General features: G+C 41.3%; 1 protein-coding gene across 1 annotated transcript in view; it reads right to left on the bottom strand.

Moving 5' to 3' along the window:
• GMDS (GDP-mannose 4,6-dehydratase) overlaps window positions 1-21,320 on the bottom strand; it is a 407,005-nt gene that overhangs the window by 53,240 nt on the left and 332,445 nt on the right. The window contains exon 9 of the mRNA XM_063401307.1: window positions 20,391-20,487. Coding sequence (XP_063257377.1) covers window positions 20,391-20,487 — 97 coding nt within the window. The remainder of the gene's footprint in view (window positions 1-20,390; window positions 20,488-21,320) is intronic.

Raw genomic sequence — 21,320 nt, 5'->3', positions numbered from 1 at the left:
CGTTGTGTCAGTGCTTTGACTGCCACTTCCCTGGGCCAGCTTTGCACCAGGGAGAAATTAAAACATGCAGTGCGAGGGTGCAGCTCAGCATGCATCTCTGCAGGCCAGGACTTCAGGACAAGTACTCACAGGACATGAAGGACAAGGTGGATGCAACACAACACACTGAATAACAGGGGGACAGACTGAGCTCTCACTTCAGAATCCGTTTCAGCAAATATCAAAAGCTAATGCCTTTGACTGTAGCTGTGGCAATCTCCATCATCCCAGGGCTGTTTTGGATCCCAAATACACTAGTTTGATTTTGCTACATCATACAAGAAGTGAAAAAAAAAAAAAAAAGGATAAATGCGGAAGAAATTGATGTCTGAAATTGTAAGGACAGATCATCCAATGTTGTGGCATTTGTGAAACTGGGAGGAGGCATAAATTGTTTAATGACAAGGTTCACAAAGCTTGCTCAATTTGTGGATATTTTCCAGGAAGAGAAGCTCTGAATGGGCTGTGTCAACAAAACTGTCCCAAATTCCTATGCCTGCCTTCAAAACTGCATTGAAAAACAAGTCAAAGAAGGTACAGCCATTAATTCCAGTTAAAGATCCTCAGATCTCTTCAAACCTTGATTGTACCTTGCTTATTTATACATAAGGTGATACTTAACTGGTGATGTCCATATAATGCTGAAAATTGATGCAGAATGGTAGCCAGCCTGGCTTTGGAGCTAAATATGCCCATCTGAAAACAATACAAAGAACTAGCTAAAGGTTAATACTGATAACAACATTTTGCCTCCTCAAGGCAGACATGATGTTATAAATGTAAAATTTCCAAGTTTTGTGGGGCGTGGGGGATTCCTTAAAACTGACGCATCCCTTCCCTTGGGCATTGTCAAATCTCAAACTGAACTGGGAAGCTAACACTTCTCTTCCTACACTAGACAGACTCAAAAGAGAGATTCTGCTGGAAGCATCTATGTTAAGCTCTGCCAAGAAAGCATGTTTTCTCAACAAGAAGTGATTGTCTCTATTTCCTTTCTCTCAGACATGTAAACAAATTATTGATTCAACTATTTCACATTTTGGACGTGGCATTAATCACAACTTTGATAATGAAACTCCTTCCCACTTTGTAGCTTATAGCTTGAGGAGCCCCATGAAACGCACAATAAAACACTTGAGAGCTCATTGAGGGAATTCAGCACAACAAATACCTGGAGGAAAGATTATAATCTATTTCCTTTCCACAGAGTCAACAAGACTAGAGACTGCCCACTTGATTGTGTCCCTTTCCTCAGGGCGAGTCAGAGACGGCAAGTCAAAGTTACTTGCTTGACAGAAAACACAGGAAGAAAGAAAAAAATAAAAGGCAAAAAAAGCCTGGATTTGCAGTCTGGATGGGTCCTGCCTGGTGGCAGATGTGGCGGGCTGGTGGTACATGGCATTTCTCGCTGTCTGACTTTGCATGTGTTCAGCCCAAGTGCCCGGAGTCTGGACCTTTTTCTGAGCAAGCCAAATTACCCTTAACCACATAACCACACCGCCCCATCTGTGACCTCTCCTCCTGGATCTGGAAGGACCCACCCTCTCCTGAAAGACAGTTAATTGCATCTCCATGATAATTGAGCCCAAAGACTGCTAGTAAGCAGAGGCTATCAATTGTGTTGAAGTATGACTTCTGCTTTTTGTGTTCCAGATTACTATCCACCAAGGATTTCCTAAAGCTCTTGGACTCTAGCCCACATATGCAAAGATAATCTGAAGCGCTAAATGAGATGCTGAGTTCTAGCTCTTGCTATGGCCAATGCAGATTATTTCCACCGAGGAAACCACCTCCTTTCTTAATTGCAGGGAGGTGTTTCACTTGCTCATTTTACAGCCAGTGTTTGCATCGCACACAGAGATAGCTGTGAACTCTGAAGTGTAAAGTGAGAATTAAAAAGTTTCCAAGATTGCAAAGAGCACAGTAACTTAATAAAAGTTGTTTAGGAAGCCAAGCATAATGTGTGTTATATTACACCAATCCTAGATCAAGAGCTTAGGACTGAAAACACAGAGAGAATTTAAAGCCACAAAAAGCTTCTCAAGTTGAAAATCTTGCTAAAACAATGATTATTGGTTTATTTTTCCAAAGAAAAGCTTTTATTTTGAAACTTTTATTTTGGAGAACTGTTAACCCTTTCACCTCAAAATGCAGGTAATTTGGACACTAAAAATCTTCAGTTTAATCTTGAAGTGTACAATGGCTCTTCTGCTTGTCACATTTCTCCAGCCTGGGCTCAGAACTGCCACTGAATACAAGCAAAATTTTGTACTTGTACTACTTTGTGTCAGCTAAGTAAAATTTGTTATTCTCAGCTCATTCTCAGCTCTCAGCATTTTCTCTGAAGGAAACTGAATATGGAAATCAACAGAAAACACTACTTAGTTGCCACCTCAGCCACTACTGAAGACAATTATGCTAGGGCAAGGTTACTTGCAGTAAATATATTACTTTTCTTTATTATGTCAACAATGCCTGTCAGTCAGTGTTGGCTGATTTGGAGAACTGAGGTCATTTCTGAGATGCTTATATTAAGAACCTTTGAATTGGATATGACTGGTGAAATAAAATACTTGTTTTCCAAAGGATGAACATTTACAGCTAAAGTAAGCCTCCCCTCAGTGTCTCTGTCTTTCCACTGCTCCTGGCTGCAGAGGTGTATTTATACCACAACGCTGCTGAACTGCAGACCTTTTCATAGAGCTCCAGCTTTGCTGGCAAGAATTTCAAGCCTACGGGCCAAGACACTGGCCATCCCTTCCTTCCTCTGTGAGTAACCCTGGAGGGGATGCCTCACTCACAAATTCCACCCTGAAGCAGGACTCAAGATGCCAGGGAACTGCCTACAGTGTCCCTCTATCTATCAGTAGTGTGATCACTATCAGCTATTAATGTGGCACTGAGTTTGGGAGGGAATTAAGCATGGTATCACTGTTTTCCTTCAAAGCTGACTTTCTTCACAATCACAGCAAACAAGTGAAAGCATCTGAGTGGCAACACAGCTGCAGCATGAGGCCTTCTAATTGCAGCATTTCATCAGAGAAAAAGCACAGGACAGGACAGAGTGTTTGAATGGACATTTGTGCATGTGTTTTTCTTTAAATTACCAAAGCAACAACAACAAAAAAATTGTAACTGCAACTCCCATTCTTACACTGCCCAGATTTAGGGTGGAATTACCATTCCCTCTCCTTGCAGTCATCCCATCAAAAACCCTCACTGAGGGGCATAAAGCATTTTATTGAACGCATCCACTCTCCAGGAAGTAGGATCCCTTTTGTGAAAACACACCACGCAAATGAGATGTGGGGTCCACTGAAGGCTGTGCTCAGGATTTCCACCTCCACCTGACTGACCATTTCCACACTTTACCTCCCTGACCACTGTATGCTGCAAGACGGTCTACAACAGGCACCAGCACCACAGCACATTTAAAGCAATTTCACCTGAAGAACAAATGGCTCCACTTGTAGTGTGTGTCAAGTGTTAAGAGATCTGTTTCACAGCCCACAGCTTACAACCACTTCAACTCAACATATTTTCCTAAGAGGTCATATGCTGTTTGTAAGGCTACCTTCCCATTCTCCACCAACAGCAGCTCCTAAGGTTCTCATTTCACTAACTTTTGCTGCCTTGGCCAACAATAAAAGCAGGAAGGGTGGGATGTACTTAATTTGAAGACGTCCAAGTCCAAATATCCTTGTAGCCAGAATATTTTTTCTAAATAATGCCATCATCAAACATTCTCAAGATCTGCTCTTCTACAGCACAGGTACAAATTATTTTGCTATTTTTGAGCATAACACCAAGGAAACCAGGCAGGAAGCTCAGTAGTAGTAATTATGATATCTTCACTACTCATGAATATCTGTTGTCACTTGTAATTTCTATTGCTGAAGCCATCACTACTTAGCATCATTTTCTAATGTTCCACTCATTAGCCAACACCCATAAATAGAGGTTTTTTATTTTTAATAGTGCTCCCTGGTAAAAATCCCTTATAAAATCCTGCAGTTTTCTACACTAACAGTCCCTAGTGCTTTGTTTTACAGAAGTGTTAGGATAGTGCTCTGGGCAATTACTGAACAGTATTGGAGTACAAGAGTTGTTAACCTATGGCTCTGAATCAGCAAAGCTATAAATATACGCTAACACGTTATTTAATTAAAAGAATGGTAAACTTCCAAACATCTGTGTTTCTCTGGATAACCTTCAACAAATAGACCCAAACTGGGAATTTAGAGATGGCTAATGAAAACACCTATCAGGAGTAAAGGACCAAACAGAAATATTCACAACTGTTAGTAATTCTGTCAGGGGAAAAAGGTTTCCTTCAATAAAAAGAAAAAAAAATTCTATGTAGTAAGCAGCAGTTTTTTGAAGGTGCTTTCAGTCTACTTTGAAGCTGTGTGAAATATCTTGTCAAACAAATCTGAGAAAGTACTAATTTGGCTGTGAAGTTCTGTCATTTTCTGTTTTGTAATCTTGTCCCCAACTAAGCACAAGAAACTGTACAAGATGCAGACTTTGTAGCTCTTAAGAGAGTGTAAGAAACACTTTCCAAAAGGCACTGTTTGAGTTCTCATGAACCTCTTTTTCCCTCTTTTATGACTCCTCAGCAACTCAACTGGTTGCAGACTGTAGAGCTGTCCCTCCAGCTGGTGTTTGCCTCATGACAGAGTTGCACATGGATTACAACTCCCAGCAGTCACTGAGCAATGTTTAAATGGGATTTAAACAGAGAAGAAAGAGAGAGAAAGCACATGCATGTACACGACACATGCATCTCATCAAGAATGAACACCAAATCAAGTTCTGTTTCACTTACTTACCAATATCTGGGAAAAAAAAGCCCCAACAACAACCTACACCAAGAAGCTGGACCCTTTTCCTTCTTTTCACCAGTAGAATATTTCCAGGCATCTGCTTTTGTTTGTTTGTTTTTTCTCTGATTTTCTTGGAGATGTTTTAAAGGCATCTCCTGGAATAAAACCTGAAGTTGTGTTTCTGTAAAAAGGTGTAGAAGACACTTGTGTGTTCAGCTAGCTGGGCAGCAAAGACAGAGAGCAGTATAGGTGCTGGGGAGTAACAGAAGTGGGGAGTTAATGTTCTGGGGCAAGAGTCTCATGTTTCTTTTGAGAAAAAGAAAAAAAGCATTAAGTAAAACAAAAGTATTTTAGCCCTGAAGAGATGTAACAGTAAAAATGCAATGTCTAAATACATCAAAAAAGGAGTGATAACAGACAATTGGAGGGAAAGAGGAAGGAAAATAGTGGAATGACAAATGATGTTACTGGAAAATGGGTGATTAGATGACCAAAATGCAAAGAATTGAGTGTAAGGCTAGGGAGAATAATGAAGTATGAAGACAGAGTATATCTGTCTTCCAGTGCACCAGCACGCACTGAAAAGAAACAGGATGGGAGACAAGTCTTAACCCTGCAAAAATACTGTATAGTCTCCACATGACATTGCCATTAGCAGAAATAAGCTGATATCTAAGCCTTCACTCAAGGAGTTTGGTAATAATAAACTTCCTCCGTAAAGTCCATTTTCTTGTAGAAGTATAGGAAGCTCACAGTTTAGATTAAATGAGTTCCCAGCTCCCTGCACAAAACTTTCTGAGTCTGTAGCATCAGAAATCATATAAAACTCCCCAAGAGTCACAGCAAATCAATGACAGACTGATCCTTACCATAAATTTTCAATTTTTAGTAGAAAACAAGATAGGTATATTTGAATCTATTAGGTACTTGGTGTACAAACTGGGGAACCAGAGGCTGGGGAGCAGACCCACAGAAAGGGACTCGGTAGTCTTGGCTGATGGCAGGTTGAACATGAGCCAGCAGTGCCCTGGCAGCCAGGAGGGCCAACCCTGTCCTGGGGGCATCAGGCACGACCAGGCGGGCAAGGGAGGGGATTGTCCTGCTCTGCTCTGAGCTGGGGCGGCCTCACCTCCAGTGCTGGGGCAGGTTTGGCTGCCACAATATAAGAAGGATCTAAGGCCATTGGAGAGGGTCCCAAGGAGGGCCACAAGGATGGTGAAGGGCCTTGAGGGGAAGCCGTATGAGGAGCAGCTGAGGTCACTTGGCCTGTCCAGCCTGGGGAAGAGGAGACTGAGGGGAGACCTCATTGCAGTTGCAGCTTCCTCGTGAGGGGAGGAGGAGGGACAGGCACTGATCTCTTCTTCCTTGTAACCAATGATGAGACCCAAGGGAATGGCCTGAAGCTGAATTGGGGGAGGTTCAGGTTGGATATCTGGAAAAGATTCTCCCTCCATAGGGTGGTTGGGCACTGGAACAGGCTCCCCAGGGAAGTGGTCACAGCACCAGCCTGATAGAGTTCAGGAAGTGTTTGGAAAATGCTCTCAGGAACATGGTGTGAGTCTTCCGATGTCCTGTGCAGGATCAGGAGTTTGACTTTGATGATCCCTGTGGGTCTTGCCCAACTCAGGATATTCTGTGACTCTACTCTACAATTCTAGCTGCATCTTTTAGAAAGAGGAAAAAAACAGGTACTATAAATCCCTGTAAGGACTGGATAAAATCACATTTACTGCCTACAACGTTTCCAGTTTTGAATCTAAAATATGTGTTACTGAAGTCCACCACCAGGACTGTTGGTGAAGACACCTTGCAACTGCTGAAAATATGCACTGGTTTGAAATTTATAGTAACAGAGTTACCAGTGTAACACTTGTAGGATACAGCCAACAAGCCACTACGTCACAACATTTTTTCCACATGAAGAATAAATTTGCAGAATTGGCTAATGAGCTGATAGGGGAGACTGGAGTGCCAGATATTCTCATTTTCTTTGGATCTTCCTTTACTGCAGGAACATGAGAGCTTTATATTTAAAAAATGTGTCAGTACAAATATGTGAGTTTACAGTTGCAGACCATTAATTTGAAACGCTAATGCAAAGAAAGAAGTGCCTAAAATTTCAGAACAGACTTCCATTGATCCACCAAAGACTGGAAAGTACTAATAAAAATACTGTAAAACATTTAAAGATGGTATCCAAAGAATTTCCAGCAAGAGGACAAGTTCCTTGGGTCTCAGGGCACTGAAAAGCTGTCTTGTTAGCCAGACGCTAATCCAGGCTTGGTATGCTTCCTTCAGCCTTTGCATGTAGGTGAAACTCAGCATTTATGGGGCAGAATCTTAACACATGTAATAAGTAGTTTCCCACATATGTCTCTAAAATCTTTACAAAGAAATGGTGATTATTACAGCATGTGTCTGAAAACCTCTGCCATCACCCAGGATCTTCCTGCTCTAGCTGTGCTGCAAATCAGAACCAAAAGAAATTTTCCTGCACAAAATGTCCATAATCCAAGGCCATGCTGCACATTACTGAATCAGCTAACAACATGAAGTCATACTGCTACCATGACAAACAGGCTTTTATATGAACTAATTGACCCTGTTTCTGCTGCACTGAAGCAGTTCACACTGTTGTGACTAGATTTTTCTCCTTTGCTCAGCCTAAATCATTAGGCCAAGTTGCATTCCCATGCCCACAGTACAGGAAATGGAGCACAAATAAGTAGAGACAAGTGCAAGAAGGCAACAACAAACAACAGTGGTCATCAAGATGCTCAAGAAGTCACAGCACATTCCTAGTAAGCAGTGATTTTTGAAGGAGTTTTCAGGAGGGATCTGAGGGTACAGAAAGAAGAATCTGCTTTCTTTGCAGCAGCAATCAGTGGGATGTTTTGTAGACAGGGAACAAAAAGAAGCAACAAAACAGAATGCTTGTAAGCTGCCTCTCCGCAAAGCACCACCTTTTTAGGCAAAATAAAAATTAATTTGGGGTATGTGAAGAAACCAAAGCAAAACAGCATACAGGACATGAGGAAATAATTTTGTCAGCATGCCTGGAACTTGGTTATGGAGGGAGCCATCTCTGTATCTATGCCTAAGGCCATGAGAATATTCAAGGCCACCTCATATTCAGCAACATGATACTCAATGGGATGATTTCAGTTCAGGCCCACATGAGGTCTGTCAGGCTCAAGGCCCTACATATTCCATTCTTTTGAAGAAGCCTAAATGTGAAGCTGAAATATACTCGATTTGACACAAAAACACAGGAAGAGTTTATCAAAAGAGGATATTAGTCCTTTTCATAGTGCTAGGCTAAATTGTACAATGTTTCTGGAAAAGTTTAATAGAACGAAAGTATGTGAAAAGAAAAGAAAAACAAAAAAGCTGCAGGCACAGCTGATGTAAATGTTGGAGTTGCCTTTTTTTTTTTTTTAATAATAATTTTTATATTGCCTAAATCCCTTAAGTCAGAGTCTGGAGTATCCCGGACTCTGTCTGGAGGCTTCCCAAAAATCACTACTTGTCAACACCCTTTTCACAGAAATGAGCCTGTTTATCTCCACCACTGCTTTGTCAAGTAATCTCTTCCCATCAGCATTAAAATTGGTATCCTTACAGAGATGTCTAACCCTCCTTTTCCTTATTCAGGAATTTCTCTAACAGTGAAAGTCCAAGTCAAAATAACTTACATCAACAGAATGCTTTTCTTCCAGGTGCATTTCTACATAGATCACTGTAAATGGTTAGATGGTACTTTTTATGAGACGATAGTAATATGGTGAGTTGATAGCAATGAAAAAAAAAGAAATGCAAAAAATTCTAATTGGATATTTGTGCACTTTGAACCCTGATCCAAAGAGAACACTTTCCCGTAGAGGAGCTTGATATAAAGTTCATTTCCATGCCTTAAGAATCTCCTTATGGCTTTTGGAAGTGACACACAGGTGTGATACCTGTACTGGGGCATGCCAATCTCCTGAGCTGTCTTTGACAGGTTACACAGGAACCCTGAGAAAGCCTTCATATCACCCAGTGCTTGAGGACACTCTAGAAGTTTTGAGGCTTTGCCCTGCAAACAGTGTCTCTGAGTTCTTGGCAGTTAAAAAAGACATTGAGGGACAATCCAGATTCTGAAGGATTTACAGAAAAAAACATAGACAGCAACAAGGGAAAAATTTGTATACAAACCAAGGAGGCATTCACATCTAATGTGCTTCTGTTCTTTCTGTCTCTAGCTGCCATTAGCATTCCTTGGTTGGTGTGTGGAAAAAGAGTTATTGATTACATTCCTCTGACCACTTCAGCAGGCCCTTTCCTCTTTCTGTGATAAATAGGACAATACTTGGTAGTCCCAGCCAAAAGCAACAACGACTCCAACCACTTTGTCACATTTCTAAATGGTCCCTCCCAGCTCAAAGTTCTGGTAAGTCGTGAGTTGTCTGCATGCCAGTGTACAAAATGGCCATTTGATGAACTCTGGTGTATAATGCTGATGCTTACAAAACCCACAGCAAGTACACAAGCTGTCACGTACCTGCACATAGGAAGGGTTTTCTGCAGAAGTTTTTCACCCAACAAGCATGGCCCCAAAATCTGTTTTCTCTGAAAGTATATCCCAGCTAACATAGCTGCTGGATGCAGGTGTTTGCCTCCATGCTATTCTCAGTCATAGCAAGCTATGTTATCAAGGATATCAAAGATACCAGGCATTACTCTCGAGAAGGAAATCCTTCCCAAAGCCATATTTAAGATCTTAATGAAGTCAATCTTTTTTTCTCTTCCTTAATTTCATTCAGCAGTTAAGCCAAAGCAGAATTAATTGTGGTTGCTAATACTAGAAGGCAAAAGTAAGAATACTTCTTGTGAGCTTTCCAGCACACAAACAGCCTGACATCCATCACCAACTCCCTTTGGCTATTCTTCAAGTGCTCGTAAGTCTGCACTGCCATGGATCTCTGTTCTGGTGAATAACACACCTTCCTGTGTTTTTGTTTTTACTCTTGTGTCCCCCTTGCCCTTGCATTTATTTATGCCACACAGCTATTGAATTATTATAGAGGTGGATGGATTACCTATAGGGCCAGTCATATTCTAATCATGGCAACTTTTTGTTTGTAATACCTGAGCTATCTCACTCTTGGGATTCACTTTGTCAGTCAAGATTAATTCTGGCCTTTATTTTAAGCCCAGAAGCCATCCAGAAAGCATCTAGCAAATATGCAAAATACAAAGATAATACCAATAAGCACCTTGGGGAGGAGACAGAGAGAGGAAGGTCAGGAATAACACCCAAATGCTACCTTGGATACTCATCTGCAAGCCCTTTCAGCCAACCATGTTCAGGATGAAAAACTGTGGTAATTTTATGGGATTATCCCTATAGAAGAATTGTTTTGAGCGAGGAGGAGCAAATGACACAATGTGTGATCAGTGGTGACACTGCAGTATAAGAAGAGGCTCCAACAGTCTTTGTTTCATAGATATAAAAACAGTGGACAGAGCAAACTTGGCCCCACCTGAGCTTTTCCTAAAACCTCACATTTCCTCTGTTTCCAATTTCACCTTCATAACCCACTTTTTAATCCCCACCAACACATGGAAACAAAATTTGGATCAAGAGGAAAATGCTCTTGGATGGTTTGGAAATTTACAGCTATTATCTGAGGAAAAACTACAGTGGCAGCCAATTACTTTAGTCAGAAGTCTTTGTTACTGTAAAGAAGTTTCAATATATGATTTTGCTTCCAAAATCAGAAGATAGAAGGATAGTATTTTATCAGTCAAACAGAATTAAAAGTAAAAACAAAAGCAATTCAACTCCTAGTTACCCAATCTCGAAATTTTTATAACTAAGGTCTGCAACCACTAACTCAGTAAGAGATGTAGGGAATTATAAACATGAACTTGTCACAGACCACTGTAAAAAACACAAAAAACAAAACCAGGCAGGTGTCCTATTTTAAACCATATTTTTTTGTTTTCATTATTGTTATTCCACCTTTTCCCTTACGGCTAATCAATAGAAAGCATGACTGCAAAGTCGTACCAGTTCAGCAATTTGGAGGAAGTAAAAAAAGCAAGAGTGCTTTCAAAAATTACAGAACAGTGTTCCAAAAAGGAAATCTGATTTAAAAACTCATTTCTGTGCAGCAGTAGAGTGGTCTGTTTCGAATTTCAATGGCTATCTGTAGCACTGAGGTTTCTGTGTCACTGCATACAGAAAATGTGATGAGGAATGGTGCTGTCTTACTCCACTCCTAACCACAACCTGGTAGATAAATTCTGAAGTCACGAGGCAGCTGAGAGCTCCATGAAGACTATTAAAATGTACTGGCAAAGCTGGAAGGAAGAAATTCAAATGAGGCCAGGTTAGAGGTTTCAAAGGGATGAGTGACTGATCCTGTTTCATGTTATGCCAGACGATGCTAATAGTTTAAACACTAGCTCTGTCAAACAAGAAATAGGTGTATTATTGTCTGTGAATTATTAAAATTGACTTCACCTACTCACCTTTACAATTTTCTGACTGAAAGGAAAAAAACCAGAAATCGAGAAAGAAGAAGTCTCACAAGAGAAGTATGCACTCTTAATCTATTACTAATGTCTTCTTCAATCCTGTTAATATTTTTCATATTGTCTACTTTGGTGAGCTCAGAGACTATATGTGAGGAATGAGCAAGAATTCCAGCTGATCCGAGGCCTAAAGCTCTTAAAGTTTCAGTCTCTCCTGCCCTGCAGATAAATACTGTCTCCTCTTTCACCCATCCACCTGGGACATCAGACAATTTGGGGAACATCCAAGATGGGCATGAAGAACTGTTTCCTGGTTCATGACAAATACTGTAGATGTTTTTGACACAGGGATAATTCTTCTCGGGTTTTATTCAGCAGCAGCATTTCTCCCCTCATTTTTTACAAGTTGTTTATATCTACAAGGCTCAATTTCCCCCGCTATTCAACCATACAAGCTCTTCTTGAACACAAGGCAAGTATTATGGATACCTAAAAATAATACCAGTGTAAAAGGTTTTTAAGTTCTGATACGGTCCATGAGTTTTTTCTGGAATACAAATACGAGACAGGAAGATATGAAAGGTTATCCCCAACATCACTCAACAAGCACTCCTCATCATCATCATAGAGCAGCAATAACAGCAAAGGTCCCACCTATTTGTGCCTCCCTCATGAAGCTGTTAATTCACAAATGATGACTCCAAAGGTGCTAGAGGGGAAAGGTGAAGGTTTATTTTTCTAAACAACCACTTCCAAACTTCCACCTCCTTTCAGCTATTTGCCCTTTTGAGAGAAATTACAAATGGTGACGGACAGGGATAAGTCTGAACAAAACCTCTTTGTTGACTTTTTGGGGGAGACAGAAGACCTCTAGGACTAAATTAAAAAAAAGTCTTGACTCCCCCAGAAAAGTACCTTCCTCCCCTCCAAATTAGGCTTTTCTTAGAAAAACTGAAGGGACAATTTTACTACTCTTTTTTTTTAGCAGAATATTTTTTGACTCTTTTTTTCCCAAAGGTCAAGTTAAAACATCCCACATTTTCTAGGGGTAAAATCTTCAAATAACTAAAGAAATAAAAGAAGTTGATAGATTTCTACTGTCATTACTGTCACTTCAGGACTGTGAAACCTGAAAAATCATGAAATGAAAGATTTTGGAGACAAACCCCCACACCCTCCTCATTCTCAAGAACTTGCTATGCCTTTATGCACTTCTCCTGACTTGGTCCAAATGGCCCTTTCACACTGCCCCGGAGTGTTCCTCACAAGGAACAACTGCACTCACTCTCATAACATCTCCAGCAGCACCAAAGTAACAGTGATAAATATTTTGCAAGAGGTGGCACAGGGTTTTGAGAATCAGTGGCTTGAAGTACTATCTTTCAAGAAGAAAAATACTAGGTGCCATGGCATACCCAGGCTGGAGACGCCTATTTCCCCAGCAAACCCCTGCCTGGAGGGCTCCATGCTGAAAAGGCTGATGTCAAGGGCTCTGCTGACCCAAACCCAGCACAAACTGCTATTGCAAATACTACAACCATCTCATGGCTTCTCAGAGGAAACACACGAACATTCTGGGGCTGTCATCTTCTTCACTCATAAAATAAAATACAAACAGCTGAAGGCAAGCAAGCTCTGGCTAAGGCTGGAGAAATTAGACATGAGACTAGCCCTTAATTCCAGATTTGCTGAAGGAAACCTTACCTCTGTCTCATATCCTCTGTATTCAAAAGCCATTTTTATTTTAATATAAATCACGTCATTTACTATTCTCTGCTGGCATTCTAAAACCCTTGCAAGGGTTGAATTGGTGCAGCACACTCAAAAGAAAAGGTTACAATGATGTGGGAAATGCAGTCAAAATGAGAACAGTATTGTTAACATATTGCTTGACTTTTAAAAACCCATTGTAAAATAAAATAAACAGCATCTGAAAGAGGGACAGATCTTCAGACACACTCCCACTTTTAAATCTGAACAGTAATCAGGTGTGTAAGTGACCTCTAGCACCTCTGACACCAAGGTCGTCAGAAAACCATGATGGGAACTGATTTGTGCTGAACTGCTCTGCCACTCTCACTGGAAACCCCAACGTGTCTGTCTCCAAACCACAATTTGGCTCCTTTGGATGTCTGATCTCTCACAGAAAATGGGGAATAGACTGTAGGTGGTGGAGACTGCTGGCAGGAGGGAACACTTTGCAGTTGTGACAAATGTGTCTTGGTGCTGCCTGAGCCTGGACTTCTGTCGTGGCTTTTGCCTGCTCTAGGCTCTCTCCCATCCTCATGAATTCCCTTCAGAGGCTTTGCATTTCCCACCACATCTGCTGGAGTGTTTGGATGGGACAGGCATAGGACAGGCTGTGATAAGAAAACAAGGGTCCAGATGAGGGTGAGACAACAGAGAGAGATAGCAAGGGGGAGGAGGAGGCCAAATGGCAGGCCAAGAGAAGGGGGAGGCAAGGGGATAAGAGGTGAGATAAAAAGCGACTTTCTGTGCATGAATAAACAAAAATAAGACACCCCAGAGCCAGGAAGGCAGAGAAGAATTACAGATTGAAGCAGTTGATTAAAACTATCACCTGCATGAACTTGGTATAATTCCTTCTTGCCTGTGAAACTACCCTAAGAAAACCTGACTAAAAAAAGTGTCCTGAGCTATTTCAACATCTCTGCTACCAGGCACTGTACAATGGGACAGGGAAATGAGAATAATCAGCTGACACCTCCTGGGCTCCCACAGTGTTTGGGCTGGCCTTCTAAATTCCCATTACAGATAAATTGCTCTCCTTCATATTAAGATGCAGCAATACATGTAAGGACACTCTTGGCTACTAGTATGGAAACTGTCCCCATTAACTATTCATGCCCTTGAAGTGAAGCACTTGCTTGGATACCTGGCTGAATCAGGTAGTGTCTAATTAAGGAGGTAGACAGCCTTCTATCCTCCTTCATCTCTCCCTCAGCCTTAATCCTGCAGTCACCTAAGTTTAATTTAAAAATCTGTTTTCAGGAGTTGAACCCAGATCTGTCACATCCAAGATTGCCACTAATTGCTATGTGTCAACAGCATTTAGAAAAATGAGTAATGACTCAAAACCACCAACCCTTCTGCCTGGATGACAGCTTTATCTTTACACACCAGCTTTTCAATGGGTTTGCAATCTCTTTACCCACCCAGAATGGAAAATTGCATTGCCCAAAATCAGTCAGAGATTTCTTCAGGCAGTCTGAACACTTCCAAAGAAAAACTGCTTGTCTCATGGGTGAACATATGGTCTAACACCCAAGGTGCAAAAGTCTCCAACCTAGACCCCAGGAGGTAAGGACACCCTCCTCCTCTGGCTGGTCTTGTCAGATGGTTGTGGCATTAGGGGGTGGGAAAGCAGGCTCAGAGAGTCTCAGGAAGATCAATGAAGATGTGAAGGTCACAGATGACACATGGCTGGTTTCACAACCTCAGGAATGACAGCAAGGAAAGAGGTGGTGAAGGAAGAAGGGCAACAGAGTCAGCTGTAGAAGTTGCCAGAGAAATGTTTTGTTAGAGGCACAGCAGAGGAGGAGCAGGATGATGCAAAAGGGAAGCAAGTCAGTAAAGCACAGCACATGAGCAGTGGTGTCCAGAGGGATTCCTTTACAGGATGTGCCAGTCTAATACTGATGTAATGAGCTAACTATGAAGTAAAAAGTCAGAATTTCTGTGGGAGGGCTGGAGGGGCACATACTAAGTATCTGCTCCCACTAGAGTGGAGGTAAGCTAGGGCTCCTGTTAAGAGGATTAAACAAGATACAGAGCAAGACTCAACATGAGCCTGCTGAAGCTTCTCCAGTTTGGTGATGTACTGAGAGGAAAACCTGATAGCAATAATGATCTTCTCCTCCTCTAAGGAAGAACCATGATGAACAGTATCAGGATGAGATAAAAACGTGGAAAGCTACCTGTTCAAGGACAGTTGCCTCTGCTAGGAATGACAGCAGAACACAATGCCATCAGGCTCTCCCCAGCTCTGCTGCTGCTCAATGATATCACTCGAGCCGTGCTGTCTGTCTGCTCTGCTGCACACGTTCCACAGGCAGAAACACTACAGTGATGCTATTTTTTCACAAATCCTTTTGCACATGCTTGCTGAGAAATATTTAAAATATGTTAAGTGCCTCTTAGATGCTATAGAGACAAGTTACTACTAATCATTATTTTACTCGGCTGAATTTGACGTGTATATTTTCAGAGATGCCTCTGAAATGCCTGATATGTAAGGCCTTAACTAAAACAAACAAACAATCTACTGCAGGTTTTATTAGCAGGAGGGACAAATAAAAGGAAAAGGATGGCAAAGTAAAGCAGAGATAATGTTGAGATTAAAGTAAGGAACAATATAAACATTTTGGCTGAGACAGAAGCAAAGTCAGCTTGCAGGAGAATTCAGGACAGCAGAGGCAATAGTTTTCAGATGCTGACATACATTTTCAGAACGAGAAGGAAAGAAAACAGATAAGAGAAGACTGCCAGTTTTATGACAGTTCACAACTTCTTTACCTGACTGCTAGAGGAAAATAGACAGGAAAATAATCTGAAGATTACTCTTCCTTGAATGCTCCCATTTCATTTTCATGAGTATTAATAAAGACCACATATTGACATTGATGAGTAAAAAGATCCTTGAGGAAGGGAAGCACATGTTTCCTCATGCAGATATCTGAACAGTTTACAGTCACAGGCAGCTCTGAACTTAAGAGTAGGAAATGAAGCTTGTATGAAAACTAAAGTGGAAGTGTGGAGCATTTAGGGGTTTGTGATCATGGTTTCATTAGACTCTAAATGCTCTTTAGGGCAGGAACACTTAGAGGAGTTCAGAAATGTTTTTGACTTTAAGAAAGCTGACTTTGGGAGAATGTGATATGCCCCAAGGAATTTTTACTGGAATCCTATGAAACATGGGAAACACAGAGCTGAATTTTTAAAAAACATCTGAAGAGACTGAAATTTAAAGCCGTCCTGCTTAATTCCAAGGAGGAAAAAGGGTAACTGAGGCCAAACACAGCCAAGCAAAAATGCAAAATTTAGTATAAATGACACACATAAGACTTGAGAGGTCATATATATATATCACATATATATATATTCACATATATATATATTTCATTTATATCAGTGCTAGAAAGAACTGGGAGAAAAATTGCTTAAGGCATATAACTAAAGGAAGAAGTTAGCAAGTTAGCATGCCCTTTTTACTTTGAAGAAAAATAATAAGAGGCCAGATGACTACTTAAATATTAGCATCACATTGTGACAGAGTTTCCAGGCTTGCTTAAAGGAAGGAAATTTGCATTGATGATGTATGCTTATCCTCAGAGTTACAGGCATGACAGCACAAATGTGATGCATGGATTCAACCTGCAGTTCCTATGCCAGGCAAGCTGTAGGACAGCTGCAGAGACAGGAAGAAAAGGGGAAGAATTCTCTGTAGCACAAGCAGAATATTAGATTCAGAGAAAAAACAACATCTACACATGGTTGAAAGGCTTCTTTTATTTTCCCCTTTCAAACAGTGACGTAACTCCTAACTGAGAGATATATACATCTAAGTTCTGTGATGACAAGACAGACCAGTGAGATCTGGAGTTAATCTTCCCTGTTGCAGGAAAATGCTATGAAATGAAGCAAGCTCCTATGAAACTGTTAGCTTAATATCTGCCATGCAAAAATAATAGAAGCACTTTAACTCAAACTCCTTAATGGGCAAAATTTAATTAGAAGCAATTGTGCAATTCTTGGGGGAAAATTCATGCATATAAATTAATAGTAATTTTCCTGCTGAAAGATAAGAAAATTAAAGACAGACCCTGTAAAACTCTGTAAAAGTTACCCAACTTCTGGGGTTGAGAGACCTGATGCTTATGACATTATATGCTGCAGGGCTGCTTGTTTCCAACTCACCAAGGCGGTTCATTGAATTTCAGTTTTGACTTTTGAAGGAAATTTAAAATTATTTGAACATTATTTTTGTGAATGCCAAATAGATTATTTAAATCCAAGTATACACTAAGTTGCCTACGTGCAATATGAATGTTTTGATTGTAAGTAGAAAAGACTAGTGAGACAATTTCTGAAGTACATACATTTCACAGGTGAGTAAACTTTACTGGAAAGTGATCTTTAGATGCCTAGAGCAGAAGGTGAATATAAAGCATGACTTGTCTAGCCATGTGCTTAAAAAAAAAAGCTTTCAAAATAAGTGAAAGCATCTTTCATAGTGTATCAAGTTCAGCATAGAAAGCAAACTTGCCATGAAGCTCCTGTGAAAACTGTTGATTTTAAGAAAGCAACAAACAATTTTTTCCCTAATCCTTGCAGCAGCTTTTCTTCCAAAACCATTTAAAAAAGGGTAAAAAAATATACTGATAGGAATTCGATAAAGGCTGAAAGAAATGATCCTGATAGGTTTGCATTTGGCAAGACACAAGGAAGGAAGGAGAGAGACAGGCATTAGAAGCATTAGCAGGAACAATTCCCAAGGCCAGTAAATATCAAGGGGCCCTGCAGCAGTCAAAAGCAGAGTGAAGAGATTTAGAGCCAAGGCATTCAAAGGGTCTACTTAGTTTGACCAGAAGACTGTCTCACATTTCAAGGTTTCTTCTTCAGTACAGCTAAGCTTTTCAATGGGAGGCCTTGACCCCAAGGATCACTAACTGAAGAAAACAAATGTGTTTTCAAATGAATGTATTGGCACTGTCAGAACTGACTGTACACAAGATTAAATTATGTTTATTTTCAATTTCCAGAATACCATGTTAACTTTTAGAGAGACAGACAGTCAGAAATGTTTCCAAATAAGACATGAGAATCTGAGCATCAGATTTTCTGTGTCAGCTGTGATTCAACAGCAGAATTCCTGTTAACTGAACTGGCTAAGCCTCCTCCCAAAATGTCAACCTGAGGCTTTCCTGCCTTCAGCAGTATTGGTACAAGTGGCAGCAGAAGACCCATGCTGTCAGTCCATTTTAGTTATTTCATTGCTCTTCCTTGCTTTCTTGTAATGGATTGGGGTTTGGTCTAATATTTTGAATTGCACAGATGTGATTCCCTGAATGAAACAACAATAGTTTGCCCACCGCTGACAAGGCACGGAAATCAAATTAGAATTTTTAAAAAAAGGAAAAAGTGATTCTGGGTATCCATGCTGAGATGATCTAAAAAGAAAACTGGTTGCAGAAAAAGGATACCACATCTCTTCATAGAGGAGTTCCCTTATAGTTCCTCTGCATGTTCCTTAAGACAAAGGTACTTCACTTTGGGCTTCTACCTTGGTCATGCTTGAGCAGCTTCACAGCCTTCCTGGGTTCCACAGGAACCAAGTTGGGAATGCATTAAAAGCAAGGTAAGATGGGGGTACTGGAAGATAGAGAGCGAGCCCTCACTCATGGGAAGGTGGCCTATGAGAAGCCAGGTAATTCCAGATAAACACTGGACATCTATTGTGGTCATACCCAGTCCTATTTCAAGGCCACATTCCACTCCGTGTTTGAATTCCTCCCTATTCTCATGTATGGAACCACTAGAATATTCCTGAGGGATGTGTGCTTATGCACTGTCCCAAAGCAGTAAAGTATAATGAGCTGAATTTAAAATCCTGAAACTGTTCCCAGAGGGAGACTAATAGGGACAGAGAGGAAGAAGACCATGGGCAACACCATCTCAGCAGAAAACATTTGAGCACATGTATAATGTGAAACTACAGAGCTACACACTAATCATGAATTTTGAGGAGTGAATATGTAATTGCTAGTAAGAGGTATGACAAAGCAGGAAAGTGGGTCTCACAAAGCACAGACTTGTTGGGTCAAGTGTCCTTTTCCTGTTTGGCAAGTCCTTTTGTCTCTGTCCTCCTTATCATCCTGACACCTTACCACAGCACAGAATGACAGGCAGCTCTTAATGACTTCCTAGCATTTGATTCTATACACAGGTCCATCCCTTCTTAAGGTAACATGAAAGTCTCAGTTCCCCTCTGAATTTCAATTTTGGAACCCATGCCCACTTGCAAACATGCAGCCCCCCACTCCCACCCTGCAATCTGTGTCAACAACACAAAGGTGCTCCTGTCAGCCCCTTGCTTGAATCACACAGCTCCTCTGAATGGACACACTGACAGATGATGCTGTGTCAGCAGCCACTGGGTGTGTGTCACTCTCCCCAGGAGAGGAGCAATCCTTTCCTGGGTACACCCATTCCCACATAGCACAACTGGGGCTACTGTTCCCTGTGTCCAGCAACCAGGCTTCATCTTGTACCATCTCTGTGCATTGCCACCATCCTGCCTGACCTGGGAACACTCTCGGCTTTTCCCTCTCCCAGAACTCTCATGATATATTGGAGAACAGGGTTTAGGAACTGGGTCCTGCCAGCAGCCCGTGCTGGCTTGGCACTCCTGGCAGATTTCACTGAAGCATTCCTGGGAGTAAAGAAAGATGTTTTCTGCAAATGAGCATTTGCTGAGTGGGACCCTGCAAGGCACACGAGCACATCCAACGCCGCCCTTTGCAGCATCCACAGTTACAAAGATGTCACCTGGCGTTAGAACGCTACCACGAAACACAGAAGGTGCTGCTTTACAATCACGCTCATCAGCGCCCACCTTCTTTTGCTTTCCCTGCTTGCAGCTGGACAAGAGATGACCACACCCCCACTCACAAGGAGCTGTTTTATGCTTTGTCTTGTTCCCCATACGATGTTTTATCCCCCTGAGCACCACCTCTCCTGCTCAGGGAGGGTGGCCAAAGAGGGGCAGCGTGTCTGTGAGAGGGCCACCCGCCCCTGCCGCCTGCTCCTCCTCTCTTCCCAGGAGCTGGCTGCGAGGGGCCAACAAGCAGGCTCATTTAGAGCTCTAAAAGCTGGCAGCGGGAGTGCAATTAAGCCGGTTTCACAGACTGCTGGCCAAATGCAGCAATTTATTGGCTGAGTGATTGGATTATTCATTTGCAAAGCCAAGAGAGGGCATTTTCTTACCACTTCAGTTGGCCTGTAGTACTTGTGATTGACTGTCACATGAATCTTGCCAGTCTCCTTGCATCGTCCCACTTCATTTTCATTCTTCCCTTCCCACCTGTAAAGAAGATAAACATTTAATCAACCCATAATTACTTTAGTGCTCTGATCTTACCAACATTTGGCCTGCTTTCATTTACTTGAGGCTGGTGTCAATTCTCCCTGCAGGACAGTATAAACTCATTAGCTAAAGGAACAAAGGGAGAGTTTAGACTTGAATAGAGTAACAATGGCTTTTGAAGTCTCTTTGTTTTGGTTTTTGATTCAGTGGAAGGTCTAAAATACAGGATTTCCAAATTAAACATATAATGCTAAGTGAAAATAAAATGCCCTGTTTTCAGAATGTCTCATGTATCTGCAAATAAATATGACAGTGAGGTTTTTCATTTGTGGATTGGTTCAAAGCTGTTTTCGTAAAATATTTTTAATCCTTGCATTTTGGCCAATACTTTCAGGAACTCTTTAACCTGTTAATTTTATAGACGTGAAGCTGCTTGAATGGCATTAAGCTGCATAATTTAATTTGTGTTTAACTAGAAAAAACAAAACAAAAACAGCTCTTGGGTTTTCGGTCGTACCTTGACATGGCACTCCACATACATATGTTATAAACTCCACTTGCTACCTGTGAGCTGAAAGCCAGCTCCCTTTGTCCAAATTAGTTTCATATGTGTTGAACAGCCTGCAATTTGCTGTAATTTATGTGATCTGGTTGTGCTGTGAGGTATTTTCGTATAGACTGTCCTGGTTTCAGGAGCAGCAGACGAGGAATGGTTTGGTGGGTGACCAGCTCTGCCTTCGGGGAGCTCAGGCTGCAGCCTGGGCAGCCTGGGGGCAATGCTCCCACTCCAAAGAAATGCTTCAGATGACACGAGTAGGATCATACATCGG

This window comes from Prinia subflava, chromosome 1 (genome assembly GCF_021018805.1).
Source record: "Prinia subflava isolate CZ2003 ecotype Zambia chromosome 1, Cam_Psub_1.2, whole genome shotgun sequence".
Lineage (NCBI taxonomy): Eukaryota > Metazoa > Chordata > Aves > Passeriformes > Cisticolidae > Prinia > Prinia subflava.
This window is presented reverse-complemented; position numbering and strand designations above follow the sequence as displayed.